The sequence below is a fragment of the Phycodurus eques genome, chromosome 19 (assembly GCF_024500275.1).
Source record: "Phycodurus eques isolate BA_2022a chromosome 19, UOR_Pequ_1.1, whole genome shotgun sequence".
NCBI classification, from domain to species: domain Eukaryota; kingdom Metazoa; phylum Chordata; class Actinopteri; order Syngnathiformes; family Syngnathidae; genus Phycodurus; species Phycodurus eques.
Window position 1 is genome coordinate 771,950 of NC_084543.1, and position 19,451 is coordinate 791,400.

Here is a 19,451-nt window from a genome sequence, read left to right on the forward strand (position 1 = left end):
GTTGAGGCAGTTCTACACAGCGGTCATCGAATCGGTCCTGTGTTCTTCCATCACAGTCTGGTTCGGTGCCGCTACAAAAAACGGACAAACTCCGACTGCGACGCACAATCAAAACTGCTGAAAGGATTGTCGGTACCCCACTACCCACCCTCGAGGACTTGCACGCTGCCAGAACTAAGATAAGAGCGTGCAAAATCCTCTCGGACCTTCCGCATCCCGGTCACCGGCTCCTTCCCTCATGTAGGTGCTACCGATCACTGCAAACTAGAACTAGCAGACATTCCTACAGCTTCTTCCCTCTTGCCATCAACTTCTTAAACAGCTAACCTACAATTCCATTGCAACATGCTGGCCATTTTTTGTCTTGAGTTTGTTGTCACATTTCTGTCGGGCCAATTCTGCATTACTCGTGCACTCACTGTGGTAGTCTTGCCACGCTGCACTATTTGCATATCTGTTGTTGACCAATACTGGCCACTCATGCCAGAGTAGCATCTGCTCCATTTGCACGCTGACTGAGGAATATCTGCAACATTTGCACAATCTACATTGTCCCAGATGATCGCACTACTCGTCACTTTAAACCGCGTCCATTCCTTGAAGTCTCGGCGCCCTTTGCACAATGCTCATTGCACCGGACTATTGCGAGATTAGTCATTCGAGCTGCTAGAGGACTCTCCATCTTTTTCCACAATTGTCAAAAAAAAAAACAATAATTGTACCGGTGACCATTTTTGTCAGTCTTTAGGTCTCCAAATTGTTCTCTGTCAATTGACTGTCTGTTGTCGTACTAGAGCGGCTCCAACGACCGGAGACAAATTCCTTGTGTGTTTTTTGGACATACTTGGCAAATAAATCTGATTCTGATAAGTATCCAATATACTATACTGTATATTTGTACATTTTAAAAACGTATGTTCAAAAAACGGACGACTTGATGTTCATGTATGTTGTTCAATTTTTCTTGTATGTTTAAAAAAAATGTAATTTGCTCCTCCTGTATATAGAATGTACATTTAAATGAAGAGTGTTAAAAATAGACTTGTTCTAAATGCATATTTGTACATTTTCATAAAGAAATTACATTAAAAGGGATTTGGACTTGATGCTCGTCATGTACATTACTTGTACATGTTAATAAAATGCTTTTCAAAAAACAACGTACATGACAAATGCATTATTTAAAAAAAAAAGACATTCTTTCTCATATACCGTGTGTAAATATAAAGGCTGTTGAAACCTCAGTGTGCCCCACGTATGGGCTGAGTTTGATCAAAACTATCTAAATTTCATTCACACTTTGCATTATTGACAGTCGCTTGCTTGCACCAATCACATGAACAGTTTTTATTTTATAAAGGTGCAAAATATAACATTTGTAACATAACGTGAATGTGTTTTATATTAACGCTGTTTAAACCTCATCGCACATCTATGTGGTCAGAGTTTGTGTCATAAAAGAAAAAAAATAAACTTTCATTTCAATCCCATTGCTGCTCAACTCTCCCAATGTGGGCGTTGCAGAGAAATGCTTATGGAGCACGCACTTTTCAAACATCTGGCATTTCAATATCGTTGAACTGCAGGAAGTCACGGAGGCGCGGGGGGACGGGGAGCCTCTGGACCACGCCCTCCCTCATCACCACATCCGGTCCGATCACCGTCCGGACGCGCAGCCGGCAGAGGTGCGAAAGGTCGGGGACCGAGTCTACGTGGAGGAGACCAGATGGGAAATGTTGACGTCTGCTCGTTAGCGATTCTTCCATTTTTTTTAATATCAGTCATTCTAAACCATTTCGCTGTGCGACGTTCCAATTTCACTATCTATGCCAGCAACATAGTGACCCGCAGAACAATTTAATTCTCTTCCTCTAGAAGGCAGAAGATCCCGTTAAAGGGGAGGTATGCAGGTTATTTTTTAGTTTAAAGTAGTTTCTTTAAAGAAACCACCATGCCCAAGGAAGGACAAGCTACCAGAGATTTTGTGCGTGCAATATTTATTTGTCTTCAAATGTTTTAAAGCTGTGTTTTAATTCATTTTAAAGCATGTGGGAGCAGTAAAACTAAACAATACAAATTTAAACGGCCTCCCAAAAGCGTGTGTCGCGGGGTCATTGGTAGCCAGCCAATGTCAGAGCACATAGAGACAAATTAAGTTCACACTCACACCTACAGACAATTTTGAGTCTTCAAAAAAGCTAACACCCACAGAAAGTGGAAAATCATCATCTGAACATTAAAACAAAACATGAGCAGATTAAGTCGCTACCAAATTGTGGGAGCGGTCGCCACGTCTCCTCTGCCCGTCTTTGGCACAGAATGGCTCTCAGATAGGGTGCCATCGTCGACCAGTTGTCGAACTGGAGGAGAAAGTTAACGAGCTCGCCGTCGGCCTGCTCCAGTCTGGAAGTAGAAACAAGATGATGGACAACGTACGCGATCGTAGCTTCATTCCACGATATTTTTACAAAACTTGTCACACTTGCTTCAAACTGACTAATGAGCGACTAGACAGTAGAGTATGTTTGTGGTTGAGGCGATCGGAAGATTCCTGCTCAAGTAAAACAGATAAGAGGATGGAGCACTGTCCACGTTTAGTCAACATTATGGGGCGTGACTTACAAATGGAAAAATAAAAAGTATTGTGGAGATACACCGCTGATCATGGAGGAAAATAACAAGTTAAATTCCCTGTATTGTGAAAATAATTTTTTGGGTGAATTTGACAAAGCACAGCAAAAGTGTCGTTGACAACCCTGCCAAATTTCAATGGCCTAGTAACAACTAATTTGCAATTGCGCTGGACAGTCACTGATGCGAACCTTGTACCTTGACCCCCGCCCAAAACAGGAAAACTGATGAAAGTGGTGAAAAACAGCTTAATACTATTGCTCCAAAATTCCCTACCCCAGAGTTCTTAGTCTTTGCATGTTTTCAGCAATTATCTTAAAACGTCTATTGGGGGAAAAAAAAAAAAAAAAATTTCTAAATTCACATTGCAGCAGTGATCCTCAACTGGTGGGTCGGGACACAAAAGTGGGACGCGGCCCCATTTTGGGTGGGTCGCGGACAGCTAGTAAAAACAATTTCATTGGTCGTTTTTTTGTCGGTTTTTGCTGCAGTGCCGCCTGAGGGATCGAAGGTCACGGTCATTCCATGTTGGTTTTGGGCCTTGCTGCGTACATGGAGTGATTTCTCCAGATTCTCTGAACCTTTTGATGATGATATGGACCGTAGATGATGAAATCCCTAAATTCCTCGCAATTGTACCTTGAGGAACATTGTCCACTTTTCTAGCCAATCACGGCACCCACCTGTTCCCAATTGGCCTGTTCACCTGTGGGACGTTCCAAGCAGGTGTTTGATGAGCATTCCTCAACTTTCTCAGTCTTTTTTGCCACCTGGCTGTCCCATCTTTTTTGGAACGTGTTGCAGTAATCAAATTCCAAGTTCATGATTATTTGTTAAAACAATCAAGTTTATCAGTTTGAACATTGAATATCTTCTCTTTGTAGTGTATTCAATTAAATATAGGTCAAACATGATGTGCAAATCATTGTATTCCGTTTTTAATTTATGTTTAACACAACGTCCCAACTTCATTGGAATTGGGGTCGTATAACATGTTTGAGGCCCGTTTACGAACTGCGCATTTGTGCAACCCAAACAAACTGGAACGTGAAGAGTTAAACATAACGACCGGCCATTTTCTACGAACGGCAGGAAGCCGAACGTGCGACGAGGGAGCGGCACGCACACGCTGGAGTGCAGCAGCAACTCGGGTTCAAGTCCCGCCTTGAGGAGAAGCGGAAGCCAGCTGGCGGCGAACTTCAGGTGGTCCAACGCCACCATCAACATGTCGCCGAACTCCGCCATCTTCAACGCCGTCTTGCTCCGGCGGCCCGCCTCGTCGCTCGAGAGCCGCGGGGGGTACAGCCACCTGCGAGTGCGGCAGAACGCTTTTGTTACACAGACGCGTCAAGGCAAAGCGCCGTTCGCGTCGGACGCGGAGCCAACTCTCGTCTCGCCAAAGATGAGTTCGCTTCACTTCCGGTGAATGGCACCACGCGAAACGGGAAGATCCCCTCTTGCTAACGCACACAGTAAACAGTAACAAAGCAAAACAGTAGAGTGCAACCCACAGCTGTAAACAAGTCACAAAAACGTTGGCAAAAGTGCTTGGACTCGCCCCCAAAAATCCCAATCGCTAGTCGTATTGACAGCGACGGTCGACGAGCCAATCACAAACGAGAAATGAAAGACAAGAAAATACCCTGCGTTTGAGGAAGGGGTGTGACTTTGAACGTGTTCACCTGTGGTCCAGGAGCAGCTTCAGCATGTCTGCGTCGTCCCGGGCGAACACGGGTGCCCACTCCTTTTCGCGCACAGCAGCTCCCGCCGCCAGCAGCATCCCCGCCGCCTCGCTGCCAGAAAGCACACGCCGCGCGGTCAGTCACACCTCCGCCGAGGCAAGAGTTCCAAGAGTCGAGCTTTGCCAGCACACTTCAAAAGAAGCCCGCGCTCCTCCGCTAAACCTGTGGCGCGGGCCGGGCTGTTTCTGTGCTCCGGACAAACCGGTGAAAGTGCTAATTTGCCACCATCTTGGGGCCAAGGAACTATGTTGAAGTGAATTCGGGAGCTTCATTTAGCCAAAAGTAGTGCTTTGCCGCCACATTGCAGCATCTTGGTACCGAGGAACTATGTTGAAGAGAGTTGCGGGGGTGAGGCCCTCATTTCATATTTAAATGAGGGCCTCACCCCCGCAAAGGTTTCTAATGGGCTATTTATGCGGAAGGGCACGCGAGCAAACCCGCAAAACGGGATAGCCGACTTCCTGCGTATGCTACGCTAACAAGCAGGGCGCCGTTTAACGACGCAATCGTTTGAAGCCGAACTGAACAATTCATTGAATTAACATTAGGAACTAAAAGGTGCATCGATTCATCAAACACTATCAATTACCAAATTAATTGATGACGATTTTTGATAATTAATTACTTCAGCCTCTCAACAGTAAATATGAACGCATTTATTATAATAATAAAGCAGGCAGATTATCTTTGTGTTTCACCAAAACAAGACATTCGCAAACATTTAACTTTGGAAAACTATTGCCGTATTAACATTTTGTTCTATTTTCTGGTATGAATCACAATCAATTTATATTTGTGCATTTTCTGCACTGTCAATTTAAAACAAGTTTTTTTTTTTTAAATCCGATTCATTGACTAATGGCGCAGGTCTACCTACCTGTACCCGCGTTCCAAGGCGAGGGAGAGCGGCGAGTGCAGGCAGAGGAAGGCGGCGCAGTCCTGGCCGTCGGGACCGAAGCCTTCGTCCAAAAGCAGCTCCACGCTCGCCACTCGGCAGCCGTGCACGGCCAGGTAGAGCGGGCTCACCGCGTCCTCGCCGCGGTCGCACGCACGATCCGTGACGGCGACCAGCCTCCGGAGGACACTGCGGACAAAGGCGACGAGGAGTCACCGAGCCACACGCCGATAACACGAGTGCAATGAGGCAATGCCGTAAACCCTCGCTATATCGCGGTTCAATTATTGCGGATTCAGTGCACCGTCGATTTTCTGTAATGGATCAGTGTAGTGCAGTTACTCACCTGCACATCTCTCGCACAGTCAGCTTTATTGGCTATTTGATTTTAATGTGGCAGTAATGACTCGCAGAAGGTCAAATTGGCTTTTGGCTTATTTTCTTTGCAGAAAAATGAACCTTACCGAGTAATCTCAACTCAAACAATTTGGCGGCTGTGAGGATACAAAGAACATAACCGGATTGCCACCGTTTTAACATACCAGCCGCAGTCACTTTTATGAAATAAATTCACAAATGACAATCACAGCCCTTGCTAGAGCTAATACATGCACTCGTATGGACACCACGACAGGAAAAAAAAAATGCAAATAAAGCGCAAGATTTAGCTTGGTTTTCTCCAACCTGTAGTTAAAATGAGACAGCCACAATGCCGAGACGTCACTGTGACGCGCAGCGCCTCACGCAAATCGCCCGTCTTTCGCACTTTCGCATGGGTTGACGTTCATGTCGCTCAGGTAGAGCACACCTGCCTTTTAAAAGTGCTCGTGTCGAGCGTGTGGCAAATAAAATCCCTGCACCTCTCTAAAGTACCACATATTGACATCGAATTGCATACATGAAACTTTGAAATGTACCGGTATTTAAATAATACAATAAATAATTGCTTCTAGCTTTTTCTGTTCTTTAGTACTCAGCAGTAGAACCTGGGTTGGTCTTCACTGCTGCTGTCGCAGATGTTCACCGTTCACGCGTTTGTTTTATTGGTGAGCCGATCCCCGTATGCATGTACTTTTGAAAACGATACCACATCATTTAGAGCTAATTATTTCGCAGACCGCAAGTTACAGTGGGCGGCTACCCGAGATGGCCGAACTGTGCGGCGGCGTGGATGGGAAGCTGTGGCCAGTCGCGGCTGCACGGCAGGTTGGCGTCGGCGCCGTGCTCCAACAGGAAGTCCACGCAAGCCAGGTGACCCTCCTGGGACGCCAGAAGGAGCGGCGAGGCCAGGTCGGAGGCCTGCGTGTTCACGTTGGCGCCTGCACGGCAAGAAATAAATAAACAAACATCTTACAAACACTCAGATTTCTATGGCCTCCAACAAGCAAACGAGGGGGTCATGATTGCGTTTACAAATAACATCTTTCTACATACATGACTGTTATATTACTAATGTGTGTAATGTGCTGAGGAATTTACCATTTACAGTGGAACCTTGGTTTTCATATGCCCTACTTTTTGCACATTTCACTTTGATGACTTTTTTCATCTAAATATTTCCCCAGTTTTGAAACATCCCCTCAGTTTTCATGCAGAAGGAAAAAAAAAAAAAAAAAAAATTTCAATTCCTTGAGCCGCGCTTTTATTAGGCCTAAATACTGACAGGATGCGTTCTGCCGTCGCCGCCCCAACTTGTCAGAGTGTTTGGCCGAGCAGAGCGGGAAGCTTGTTACTGTCTTGAGTTGCATTGTGGAATACGCCTTGCCGTACGTTGAACCCTTTTTTACACGACACGACGGAAAGTTCCGTGTCGGCCATTTGATACCGAAGGCGTGAAACACGGTATAATTCAACACACTCAGAAAATTACGCCATCCAGAGTCTTCAATAAGGTTAAGTGATGTTAAATGTTACTTTATCCACGTCATTATTCATTTATATTTCACAGTTTTTCAGCATGTAAAACTATAGGTATTCTCTAAAAATTTTCCTTTTTTTGTTCATATTCTCGGGTGTCTGGAACGGATTAATTGGCTGTACATTGTTTCCTATGGGAAATATGGCTTTGGATTTCATACGATTCAGTTTTCGATGTCAGACTTTTTGGAAGGAATCATGAAAACAAAGGTTCTGCTGTACTTGCTTTAATGCTGTCGGATTTGAGAGTTGCATAGAGTGGCACGTGGAGAGGTCATGTGATCAGGAGTTCCTCAGTCAGCTTGAAGAAGAAAGAGAGCATGAGTTGCCCCCCAAAACACGCCTGTTCAAAAGTAAAAGTACACATTCTCCTCAAAAGGGAAGGAAAGACTGTCTAAAAGCGGCTCTTGCATTTTTCCAGTTTTCTGGATGCGGCCCTCGGCGGAAAAAGTTTGGACACCCCTGGGATAACCTGCGCTCACTACACATTCCAAAGCGCCCCGCTCACTTTTCAGCGGCGAGGGAGCGATTCCCAGCGTCTAACCTCTTACCGGCGCCCACCAGGACCTCCAGACATTCCCGCTGTCCGTACTGCGCCGCCAGGAAGAGCGGCGTGATCTTGTAGTCGTCGCGCGCCTCCAGGTCGGCCGACCTCACCAGGATGCGCACGATGTCCACGTGATCCTACAAGTTTGGAATTCAGGGAGAAGGAAAAATGGCAACTTTTTTTTCCTTTTCATTATTTTATCTGATCTGCGAATGAGGCGGCCCATGTGCCCGATTTAAAAATCAAATGTGGCCCTTGAGCACAAACGTTTGCCTAGCCCTGGTTAAACGAAATAATTTCATTCTAATTAGACATAGACCAACATGTTTTTTTCTTCTTCCAGGGCCGATACCAATTATTAGTCGTTATGGAGGCCAAAAACTGATATTTATTTGCGGTAAAAGGGATGCCGTCAAAACTTTGAATAATACAAACTCCGACACTTCATTTAAAAGTCTGCTTTTTATCATCTGCCAGTCTAGCCCTCATGTGTGCGCGCGTTAGGCAATCACCTGATAGACAGCTTGATGAAGGCAGGTCCAGCAGGAAGCCGTGTGCGACCCGTTGACCTCGGCGCCCTTGGCCAGCAGGAGCCGCACCACGTCCTTGTGGCCGTCGCTAACCGCTGCCGGGGCGCCGTCGTTACTTAGCGGCTCAAACGCAACAACACACGCCGTGGGTTTTACCTGCGTAGAGCGGGCAGGAGCGGTCGTTGGTGAGCTGGTCGATGTTGGCGCTGGCTCGGAGGAGGAGGCGGACGGCGTTCAGGTGGCCGCGTCCGGCCGCCAGGTAGCAGGCCGACTCGCCCTCGTGGGTGCTCGAGTTGACGTACGCCTGGAAGGTCGCCGACGAGCCGGCTGCAGACGGGGAATACGACCGGCGCGCGTTTGTTTGTCATTCAGCCCGACTTTGCACTTTTTGCTTCAGTGTCGCGTGTGTGCAGCTACATCTCAATAAATTACAATATGGTAGAAAAGGCCATTTATTTCAGTACTCATACATGATATCAATTCATGAAACTTTGGGTAGAATACCGTAATTTCTCGTGTATAATGCACATTTATAAAATGTGAAAGTTCTTTCCATTTGCCCCCTATACCTACGTATAAGGCGCATTATAGACGTTTGCCAATTTTTGGAGGAATAAAATGCGCATTAAACACGAGAAATGACGGTCTAATTTCTACATTAAAAATAATGTCCATTGTTTCTGGATTGTTGGTTAGGTCATATTCCAGTTTCTACAGATGGTGAATTTGGTGTTTTCATTTGCTGAACGCTATAATCATCAACATTCTGGAGAAATACGTAAAAGACATTTCACGGCGAGTTTCACTTTTTGAATTGAAGCTACCCAACTAAAGCAGGCTTTTGACATGGAGCCGTCCAATGCCAGTCATTCGGTCACCCACTAGGGTGCGCTAGTAGGACAACTGCGTTACTAGTGAGGCAAAACAGTGCGCTAGTTGACACAGGATGCTCCTCGTAACACTAGCGACATTACAGAATTCTACTGGTTAACATCTAGCACTTCACTAGTAGTACTAGTAGCATGCAGAGGTCTGCTCCTGCACGGTTTTGCCTCACTAGTAACATGTACTTGTCCTACGAGTGCACTCGAGTCATTCTCTTGTGCAAAAATGTCCTCCAGTATTGGAAGGTAGCAGTGGACAGAATGTTCCCAGTAAGTTAGTAGTGCGGCGAATTGCGGCAAGCCGGTTGATGAGTACCCACTCGACGGCGACTCTGGACCCGAAGCGGGTGCCCTCCTATGTTGCGCCACGCGTTTGTGTAGAGGTCGCCTGGTCTCTCCGACGCACTCCTCGCTACAGCGCCTTGCCCTGTCTGCCTCTCGGGTGGACCAGCTTTTGTCTCTGAAGTGCATCGGTATGTTGTGCTCGGACAAAGTCCTTCTGAGCGCCCCCGGTTGTTCTCCTCGGGATGAGGCAGATTCGAGACTTGTGTGCGTTTTGAACGAATGCTTCTTCACATTATTTGGCGCATGTGTACGTGACTCTTAAAACCTGCCACCTGTCGTCTCTCTGTAACGCAAGAGAAAGTTGCGGTCGTGCTTACCCGACATGGCGGCCGCAGACAGGATCTCCTTGAGGCAGCCCACCCTGCCGGCGGCGGCCGCCTCGTGGAGGGCCCTCCAGCCCCGGTTGTCCGCGCGGTGGACGCTGCGGCCCTGGCGGATGAGCCGCCTCAGTTGCCTCCTGCAGCCGCGGCGGGCCGCGGCGGCCACGACGGACACGGAGTCCTCGTAGCACCCGCTGAAGTCCATCCCGAACCGGCGCTGGCGCAGCAAACCCGTCGCATTAGAAGAGCGCAAAGCAAAATCAAGTCGACCGGCGCATTTACCGGAGCGGAAGAAGGCTGCTGGGGTGAACTGGAGCAGCGCAATGCAGCCATCGGTCACGCTGAGCTTTGGATTCAGTCTACTTTTGGACTCGAGTCGCTTTCTATTCTTTCTTGTCACTTTGTCGTGTGGTGACGCAGCGACGGTTCTTCAACGGTGAAATAGTTGAAAAGGGAAGGCGTAGAAGAGCAGGACCGCACACCAAAACAACAAGCAGCCCCCTCGCGAGTCGCTGTTTTATGGCGTCATCGCGACACCCCGGAAGTGGATGGAGACGTGTTTTTCTTTTGTTTTCTTGAAATCGGCATGAGGAGATTCACTTGCAAAACCCGCAGATTTGTTTCTTGTAACAGTTCAACAATTGCGGTGGAGTCAAAATTGGCCAGAAGACATGCGAAGATGAAGAGCGGAAATCGGCGTCATTAAATGAACAGTTTGACGCGGGAGACATGTCACGTATGATTATACTGCTTCATCTTTGCAAACCTCATAACTAACACAATCAACTCAGTCATCTGGATTTCAATGTTCTAGGCGTAGCGTTATCTAGATGATGTGCTTTAGTGCAATCCATTGTTGGACTACCATCGTTGATTGATGACCAGTAAATATTATATTGTACATTACTTCTCATCGGGAGGACTCTACGTGGTTAGTTAAAATGCAGAGTCGAAAACTATGAACATTCAGTTGACAATCAAGTCTTGCGTCCGTATGTGTGCGCCCTCACACTGACTAGCGACGACTCAATCGTTTTGTCTATTGTGTTGAAATACTCATTGATGAGTGTGCTATTCTTTTTGAAAGGGAAACGACAAGTGATGCTTTTGTCCATCTCCCCCCACCCAAGTGGCGTCTGTCGCCGTGAAGATCGGAGCGGCGTGGCAGTGCCGGCCCGAAGGCCGCCGCCTGGCAGACGTGGTCCAGGCGTTCGACGATGGCGACGGCGATGAGGAACACGAGCCGAGGCAGAGACTCGGGTAAGACGCCGTCTGCTGCTGAGCCGATTCGGAAAAGAGAACAGCGGTCAGAACAAACCAAAGCGAGATGCCACTTCAGGGAAAAAAAATACAAATAATAAAAAGCGCGCTCTACAATACTGTGGTCTTTATAAACATACACTCACGACATCGTTTTCAATGTGTGTTGTGCCGCTCCTGGTGTGTACACATTGGCCACCTGACGGCAGTATAAGACAGACGTCCAGAAATGGTGACCTCGACACGCTAATATTAGTGGTTCCACGCGGAGGATAAAGATCGTATGCCCGCGAGCACGGTTATATTGTCTGTGTACGTGCGCCGCTCGGCCGTAACCCGGCGCTCGCCGCCCTCGACTCTCAGGGACGGCGGCGTCCTGTTGGAGCGGGCGGACGGCGCCGCCGCGGGACCGTGCGTCCTGACGCTGAGCTGCGGTCCCGCCGCCATCAGCCGCCTGACGCTCGTCAGCGAGGCTCGCACCATGGAGGTGTACCTGCCCACGGGCGAATACTGCGCCACGGTCCGGGGGGACGAGCAGGACCACGTCCGCCATGGCGACAGGTCAGTTATTATCCAGCGCTCCTTTTTCGACAGTGCCGAGAAGCGCCAGTGATGCCACTTTGGGATTTACTAGCAACGGCGTACTTCCAGAGGTTTACAGAAATAAAGTGTGGCATATTGCTTTCCTACATTGGTCATCGCTGTTGATCGATAATTATTGCGAGAAATCATTAACGTCGTCAGTGTCGTCTTCGCAGAGATGAGTAACATTCATTATTCGTCAGGGCCTTTGGAGCGCACTCTTTTTCTGAGCTGTCACTCTTGAGTACTCACCTATGCCACGAATAGTTTTCATTCATAACATTTGGAACAAAGACCTTGCTTTTATTTCAGAGAAAAAAGCACCACCGTTACTCCGCAACAGAGAGTTCATATAAAAACGATTCTAAAATGAATGGGGAACTATTTTGATCATTGTTGAATCATTTTTAGCCATTGTTAACCTTAAAAAAGTGTCCAAATTTTCACATTTCAGCCTGTCAACAGTAAATCTTCTCCCATTTCTGTCGTCCTCCGTGAAAGCAGACTGACTAGTGCAGCACCACCTGCTGGTGAGGAGGACGTGCTTTGGCCGTAAATATTGAGCGAGTGAGTACTCAGTGGACTAAGGCCCGATACGGATTAACGCCCTTCCCAATCATTAATAAGAACGTAAAATTAAGTCACTTTGTTTTGTATCAAACCGGTCAGTCTTCACATTAATCCGAACTCAAGAAGGAGGTCTCACTTTTCAAACATGCTCAGAATTGTCCATAGGTGTGAACGGTTGCCTGTTTGTGCCATGAATGTACACTGTATCATGAAATCATTCCAAAGTCATCTTCATTTGGTTCCTTTTGTGGGCAGAGGACCTTTCTACAGGAAGCAGCTGAGCCTGGAAGGCGCACCGTCGTCATGTGACGTGAAGGTGAAGCCCGCTCGCTATGTTTGCACCGGGGGGGGGGGGGGGGGGGGGGGTGAAAAGCTCACGGCGCAGCACCAAGTTGGCTCAAATTTTGCCTCGCAACACAAAGAAAACAAAAAAAACACCAAGCAATGGTTTGGTAGACCTTGTTTTGAAAGGAATGATTCAACATTTACAGTATAACACATTTTGTGATCGTATAACTCAAATAAAGGTGTGCTGAGGTCGCATACGCCACAGGTTCTCCAACGGTTTACACCAATGGCTCTCCAAGTACCACCATAATGACAAAATCAAATAGAGGAGCGTAGTAGGCTTCAATATTTAACAAAGGCGAGACAGAGGTTGCATTCCGAAAATTGGAATATCCATCCATCCATTATCAATGCCGCTTATGCATTGAGGGTCACGGGAAAGTTGCAATTTTACACACGCACGCACGCGCACAGAAAACAGACAATCCTCCAAGAATAAACATCAACTTATTTGTAATTATACATTGAGGTGAAAAATGATATTGCAACGTTGTGATTTTAAGGGGAAAACAACAACCCAAGCATGACAGGAAGTCCAAATATTATCAGAAAAAAATCTCATATTATCTGAGACTGAAGAAGGAATACTACAAGAAATATTTTGTTTTAATTACGAAGAGAGTACAACTGTAAATTCAACAAAAATCAAGTCAGATGACATGAAAAACATTTAGAATTTACGATACTAAAGTTAAAAGAAAAAATGTAATTTTATAGGAATAAAATCCCAAATTCGAAGCAAAACAATGCGCCTAAGTAATGATTCCATACAAATGTGTCGCTCACAAAGGCAAATAAAAATGGTGCCTCAATAAAAGTTTGAACTTCTTAAAGATGAAATGCAAATGTATTGAAGTTAGCCGTTAAATACAACTGAAGTCTACTCGGGCACGTAGCACGCGTGCCAAACGCAGATCGATGACGGAGATCATCATCGTGGTGATATTTCATATTTTCTGCAATATGTCCATTGGGGGGAAAAAGACATTTGAGCCGTGGATTTCATCACACGTGTGACACACGTTTTCTTCCTGTTTGCGCCATGATCATCATTCGGTGGAGGCTCATGTTCGAAAGAGTCGATTTTCGCGGATTGGTTGTTAACGGGTCAAAACCTCGCGCCCCTCAGCTGCTGTCTCTGTCGGGTCGAAGCAGCGTGTTGCTGTGCGGCGCGGTCGTGGGGCTCCGCCCGCCGCGGCCCGGCCCGGCCCGAGAGGGCGGCGCCGTCGACCTTCGGCGGGTCCGGAGTCTGGTGGACGAGATGGGCGCCGGCCTGTCGCCCGGCGCTCAGAGCCTCATGGACAAGGTGCGCCTCCAGCAGAAGGTAAGACCGACCAGCCCCGTCGCGTCGGCCACTAGTTTTGCTGCAATTTATACATTTGAATCGCAGGTCAACGGCAACATCGCACAGGAAGCACTTTCTGAGCAGTTAAAAAAAACTGAAATTGGAAAACGCCGCCAATGGGCGCCACGTCCCATACGGCGGCCACGTGTCAACCGGCGCCTCGACACGTGGGAGGCGGTGCCGCCGGCGTTTCCCCTTCAGAACCGGAGCGGCTTCCCGCCTCTCCCGACGGGCGGGGGCTTCCTGTCCGCGTTGGCCCCCGCCGCCGACGTCGTCGCGGCTACACGTGCGCTCGGCGTACGACCCGCTACGTTCACCGAGCGTTTGCGTCGTCAAGAGTTCGCAACCGTGTCGCTATATTGGTTTCATTGGTGCATTCCTTTTCACAATATTTGTTATTACTTTATCACATTGAATAATTGGGTAATGGTTTATTTTACATAAGAAAAGCGTACATATGAATACAGTTAATTATAATGAGATGAATTATGAATAGTAACGTTCATGCATATTTTGTATGATTTTCTTAAAGGGAATCAAACCAACTATAAATGACTTTGAATTTTTTTTATTTATATCATTAAACACTTGGTTATTTGATTTATTCTAAGAAAATGTACAATTTTACACGGACAGTTTGTATCTATTTGATTAAATAATGGGTTCATTGATTTATTGTAAAGAATAAAATTAGGAATTAGGACAAAAAAAATGTTTTATATACATTTAACACTTGTATGCGATTAAAAAAAATTGTTGAATTAAAATGAATTACAAATATGTGATTTTCCAAAAACTGTTTTATTTTATTTTTAAGACAAACGATTTTATTTGTATTAATTTAGCCATTTTTACGAAGATGTAATTATATAGATATTTTTCGTCTCATTCGAGTAATTCTGTATTAACAATTTGACGACTAGATTAAGCCTTTTAAAATGTGTTTTATGAAATAAATTCAATTATAAGTGATGCAATGTTGGAGTGACGACGATTTGTTTTTGGACGATGAAAAGTCAACAATTGTATTTGCCGCATTCATTTGGTCCACAGCTGTTTCAGAGAAATTGTTAACGATGCCTTTTGATCGACGTCGTCAGGCTGCAGCGGACTCGCCCCCCGACGCGCCCGCGCCGGACGGGCGCCGGCTGGCAGAGATGATGCGCCACGTCATGAAGGGCGGGGGGGGGCACCTGGGCGCCGCCCCCCCCGAGATGCTGCGCAAGGTGTGCGGTCAGGTGACGCGGCTCCGACTGGACCAGGAACAGGACCGGGACCGCGCGCAGTAAGTGCAACGACCGCGATGGTTTTTTTGTCGCAACAATTCATTATTAATCGATAACTATTTTGATCATCGTTTCGAGGCTTCGCTGAACTTCGAATTGTCCAAATACTCAACCTCTCAAATGTAAATAGTCTCCATTTTTCAAAATATGACCTTTGCAAACATCTGCTTTTGCTTTTAAAACAACCGTCAACATTTTTGGCAATTTTCTGACGGATGTTCCGGACCAAACCGTCCAATCATCAAATCAGAATCGATTTATGTCAAACAGAAAGTGGATCACAATCGGTTTTTGCCTGCGCATTTTCTGTACTGTCAATTGGAAATCGTGTCCCGTTTTCATCAAATAATCTAAAAACCAATCGACAAATGAATCAATTATTACAAGAATCGTTCGATGCGGTCCTAAAATTGACTGCCGACCATTCCAGGGCGCACGCCCCCTTACTCAACGTCATGGAGGACGCCAGCTGAGGGGCGCCCCCCAACAAAAGCATTTTTGCCGGCCGGCAGGTTGCCACGGCGACAGCAGCGGGCGGCAAGCGGACAGAAGCGCCGTTGTGCTCGCCGCGCCACAAAAGCCGTCTTTGATGGACGCGAGCGGACGCCGCCCTGCTCCAAAAGAAAAACGCACCCACGCGCAAAAGTCGGATGCCAGCGGGAGTCTTGGCGCTCGTTTGCTGATTTGTTTGTTTGTTTGTCATTGCTGCGGTGACCTCGTTTGTGTCGTCTGCTGGCGACCAGTCTTTGTTTGTCTCGATGTAGCCGATGATTGACTGGCGACCCGTTTGCTGTTGGTCTCGGCCACAGCAATAAAAGTAGTGCTTTGCCGCCATCCTGTGGCATCTTGCTGCCAAAGAAGTACATTGAAGTGAGTTGAGGAGCTTAATTCAGACGTAAGTACTGCTTTGGCGCCATCTTATGGCTGTTTTATTTCATTTCGTTATCCCGCAACGTTTAGTGTGCGCGCGTTTATGTTGTCTGTCAGTGGGCGAACGCGTGCGTTTGTCTTCCCTGCGGTGAGCTGATGTGTCGCACATCTGTTTGGACTTTTGAGTGCGCTTGGAGGAACGTCAACTCCGACATCTGCTTCGGCTTCACTTTCACGTCAACGCCTTCTTCTCCTCCTTCTTCTCCTCCTCCGTTTTGTTGCGGTACGTGTTCAAGTGTCACTCACGCATGTGGAATCCGATCTGTCGCGGGCTCTTAAAAAAGGTTTTGTGGCGGTCACCGAGCGACAAAGTGTTTTTGAACGTCGAGGCTGTCGGTCAGCTCGGCTTCCCGCCCGCTGATGTTTTATTTTTAGTTGGCGCTCAAACGCGGCCAAACGAACCAGAGAACGTCCGAGAATATTCTCCCGAGTCGGCGTGTCGGCCCGACCGAGCGCTTCTTCAAACGTCAGCGGCATCTCGCGAGTGTTCGCTTAGCATCGCGAAGATTTTGTTCTCCCACGCTGGAAACGAAACATCAACGGTGGTCAAGATAAAACCCGCAGCTGAAAGACCACAAAGAGACCATTCGAAACAACAAAGACTCAATCAAAAGAAACGTCGACCAGTTTGAGCTGAAACGAATCTTTTGTGAGCGGTTAAACGAGTTCCGCGGCTCGCGCGAACATTTTCTGGTTGTTCGGTGCCAATTGAACGCGGTCCTCAGCAGGCCCGAGCTCGATTTTCGGGGACCGATGCCGATTGCGATTGTTAGCAGAATTCATTCAGATAACCGATCGATCGGCCGGTTAATTAAAAAAAGGTGAAATTGAAAAAATAGCTTCTCTAGTAAGAGACCACTCTTAACGCTTACTACACAGGTGTCAAACCCGAGGCCCGGGGGCCAGATCTGGCCCGCCAAATCATTTTATGTGGATTGCCAAAGCAAATGATGTTTTTTTGATCAACTTCCATGATTCTTGGGAAAATCTAGACTACAATTTCAAATTGTCTTAGGTAATAACTACGTTGATATTTTCAGCTTTTTTTTGTTACCAAAACCCTTTTTACCTTCACGTCAACAATAGTTGAAAAAACTACTATCCTTGTCTTCCGATTTCAAAATTAGTGAACAAATCTGGCAAAAATTGGGCAATTTTTTTGTTTTAATTTAATTTCATTCATGTATTTATTTTTTTAAACCGATTTTGCCTTTTTTGGGGTTTGCTTGAATGTCATTATCTTAGTCTTATGTTGTAATGTGTCAATGTGCAAAAGAATACAATTTGAAAAGGGCTAATATCGGCCGATGAATCGGTCGGGCTTTGTTCCTTACAGCCGTTTGTTGTTTGCAGGGCTGCGGACGCGTGGATGGAGCGCCGCCTGGAGGAGATGGAGCGCCGTCTGAAGGAGCACGTGGACCGCCGCCTGGACGCTCTGGAGCTCAAGCTGGAGAAAGCGCTGCTCGTCGCCCTCCGGCAGGGGGCGTCCACGGACCCGGCGCCCGTTGACCCGGCGGGAGGGCGCCCGGCGGCACCCTGACCGAACAAAGACACGGAGCCAAAAGTGTGCACTAACTAACTGATGTAACCCGTTCGTGGAGTACGACGCTACCTTGACTTAACAGCGCCACAACTTACGAGTTTTTCGAGTTACGAGCCATCGCTCGGTCAATTTTTGGTGGTTTGTTGAAAATATGGATTTACGAGCGAGCTTCAGATACACTCGAGCGGAGCGGGGGGAACGATACGCTTTCAGCCGTTTGTTGAACGGGACCGCAAGTCCCAAGTGAACGTGCGCCCAAGACGCCGGCCCTTAACTAAGCCGGTGGTAAATTGCGTCGACCTCAACCGACTAGCAAAAAAAAAAAAAATGCTAAATTTGCTAAAGGTGACAATTGACAAAAGAAATATCCACCTTGTACGTGTTTTTCAGATTCCATGAATTTTTCAACGCTGTAAACGTAAATCGGGCCGCCGAATATTGGACTTCTTCCGATCTGTTGCGTCGTCATCCATAATTGTCCACCTGGTTGTTCCGTCGGTGCCCAAGAACTCAAAACCGTCACTACCAAGTTTGACAGTTCATCGCTTAGACCTTGTTTCACTTGAAATGATCCAAATCCTCGCAATGTCAGCATCTCAACCGAATGATTGATTCACGTTTTGTTTTCCAAAATAAGACATTTCCTGGAAAACAATGAGAAACATTTTTGCCGATTTTCTGACAAATGTTACGATCTAAACCAGAAAATGAATCATAATCAATTCATGTTTGTGCATTTTCTGCACTTTCAATTTAAAGTAATGTCCTGTTTTTAATCTTATCCAAAAAAGGAATAGTCAAAGTGCAGAGGGCTGAAAAATTGTCTCAAGAACTGGTCGGCAGCGCACTTAGGCGTTACAGGAAATTAGCCGGAGTGACGTGAGCTGACATAATGTCGACTTCTTAATAAATAAACACGACATCGTACTGACATTTGACTCGTCGCAGTTTCGCCAACCCAGACGAGCCCGCTGGGCGCCGAATGGTTCTGTTGATTTTTTGGGCGTGCTCGCCGGGCAGCATCCTGTTGGCCCCACGCGGCTCCAATCGCTGGAAGCGCGTCGACAACAAATAAAAAGTATTTCTATTCACACGTTCTTGTTGCTTCTGACTTGAGAGCCAGAGGACGGCGCGATGCGGCCCCCGGGCCGCTCCGCTTGGATTTAGTCGTACTCACACGAGGGAAGGTTGCAATGGCTGTCAGAAATCATCAGAATAATAAGACTGGTCAGCGTGTGTGTTAAAAATAATGATACATTAAAAAAAGACGAGATTAAAAGAAGCTAGAAAGACAGCAAACGTGATAAAACACTACAAAGACACGTTTAACACACAAAAGATGCAACCGCAGACATTAGAAGCACAACAAAGACACAATTTGAAAAAGTACATGATAAAAATACCACCGAGGCACGATAGCATTATAAAGACAACAAAGAAATGTTTTTCAAAAAAGCACACGCGTCACACGCGATCCAAAGCAGGCGTGTAACGATTGGTTTGAAAAGCAATTTGATTTGTTTCACGGTTCGTGGTTGTCGATTCGATTCGAGGACGATATTGGTCGATTTAGAACGATACGATCTGAAATGATTCAGTAACGTTTGAGCCAAAAATTCAAGCGGTGTTCGCCGACCTGTCGCGAGGAAAACCCGCTGGAAAGATTTCACCAACCGATGCTTGCGTTTTGCTTCCGGGGGATTGAACATCAACTTTGAGGCTTCAAGTATGACTTGTTCTCGCCAACTTTCTTTCTCATTAAAAGTGCTAAATTAT

The 19,451-nt window shown here is 46.7% G+C and overlaps 2 protein-coding genes across 5 annotated transcripts; one reads left to right on the plus strand and one right to left on the minus strand.

The window, feature by feature from the left end:
* Positions 1-1,332: 1,332 nt before the first annotated feature.
* On the minus strand, positions 1,333-10,324 carry asb3 (ankyrin repeat and SOCS box containing 3). Of its 2 annotated transcripts, XM_061706567.1 has the most exons (11): positions 10,094-10,324; positions 9,809-10,028; positions 8,419-8,589; positions 8,245-8,357; positions 7,737-7,869; positions 6,410-6,587; positions 5,251-5,457; positions 4,314-4,424; positions 3,758-3,940; positions 2,270-2,403; positions 1,333-1,708 (listed from the first exon to the last, which is right to left on the minus strand). In XM_061706567.1, the coding sequence occupies exons 1-11, from the start codon at positions 10,142-10,144 to the stop codon at positions 1,551-1,553; spliced, it is 1,659 nt and encodes a 552-aa protein (XP_061562551.1). In that variant the 5' UTR covers positions 10,145-10,324; the 3' UTR covers positions 1,333-1,550. The 2 variants fall into 2 exon arrangements, with proteins under 2 accessions (XP_061562551.1, XP_061562550.1); XM_061706566.1 differs by lacking the exon at positions 1,333-1,708 and having other exon boundaries at positions 2,317-3,940.
* c19h10orf88 (chromosome 19 C10orf88 homolog) lies at positions 10,189-18,768 on the plus strand. Of its 3 annotated transcripts, XM_061706570.1 has the most exons (7): positions 10,190-10,547; positions 10,942-11,071; positions 11,435-11,632; positions 12,479-12,539; positions 13,701-13,895; positions 15,017-15,201; positions 17,486-18,768. In XM_061706570.1, exons 1-7 carry the CDS (start codon positions 10,541-10,543, stop codon positions 17,670-17,672), a joined length of 963 nt encoding a protein of 320 aa, XP_061562554.1. In that variant the 5' UTR covers positions 10,190-10,540; the 3' UTR covers positions 17,673-18,768. The 3 variants fall into 3 exon arrangements, with proteins under 3 accessions (XP_061562553.1, XP_061562552.1, XP_061562554.1); XM_061706569.1 differs by lacking the exons at positions 15,017-15,201; positions 17,486-18,768 and adding an exon at positions 13,962-14,391 and having other exon boundaries at positions 10,189-10,547; XM_061706568.1 differs by lacking the exons at positions 15,017-15,201; positions 17,486-18,768 and having other exon boundaries at positions 10,189-10,547; positions 13,701-14,391.
* The last annotated feature ends 683 nt before the right edge of the window (positions 18,769-19,451 follow it).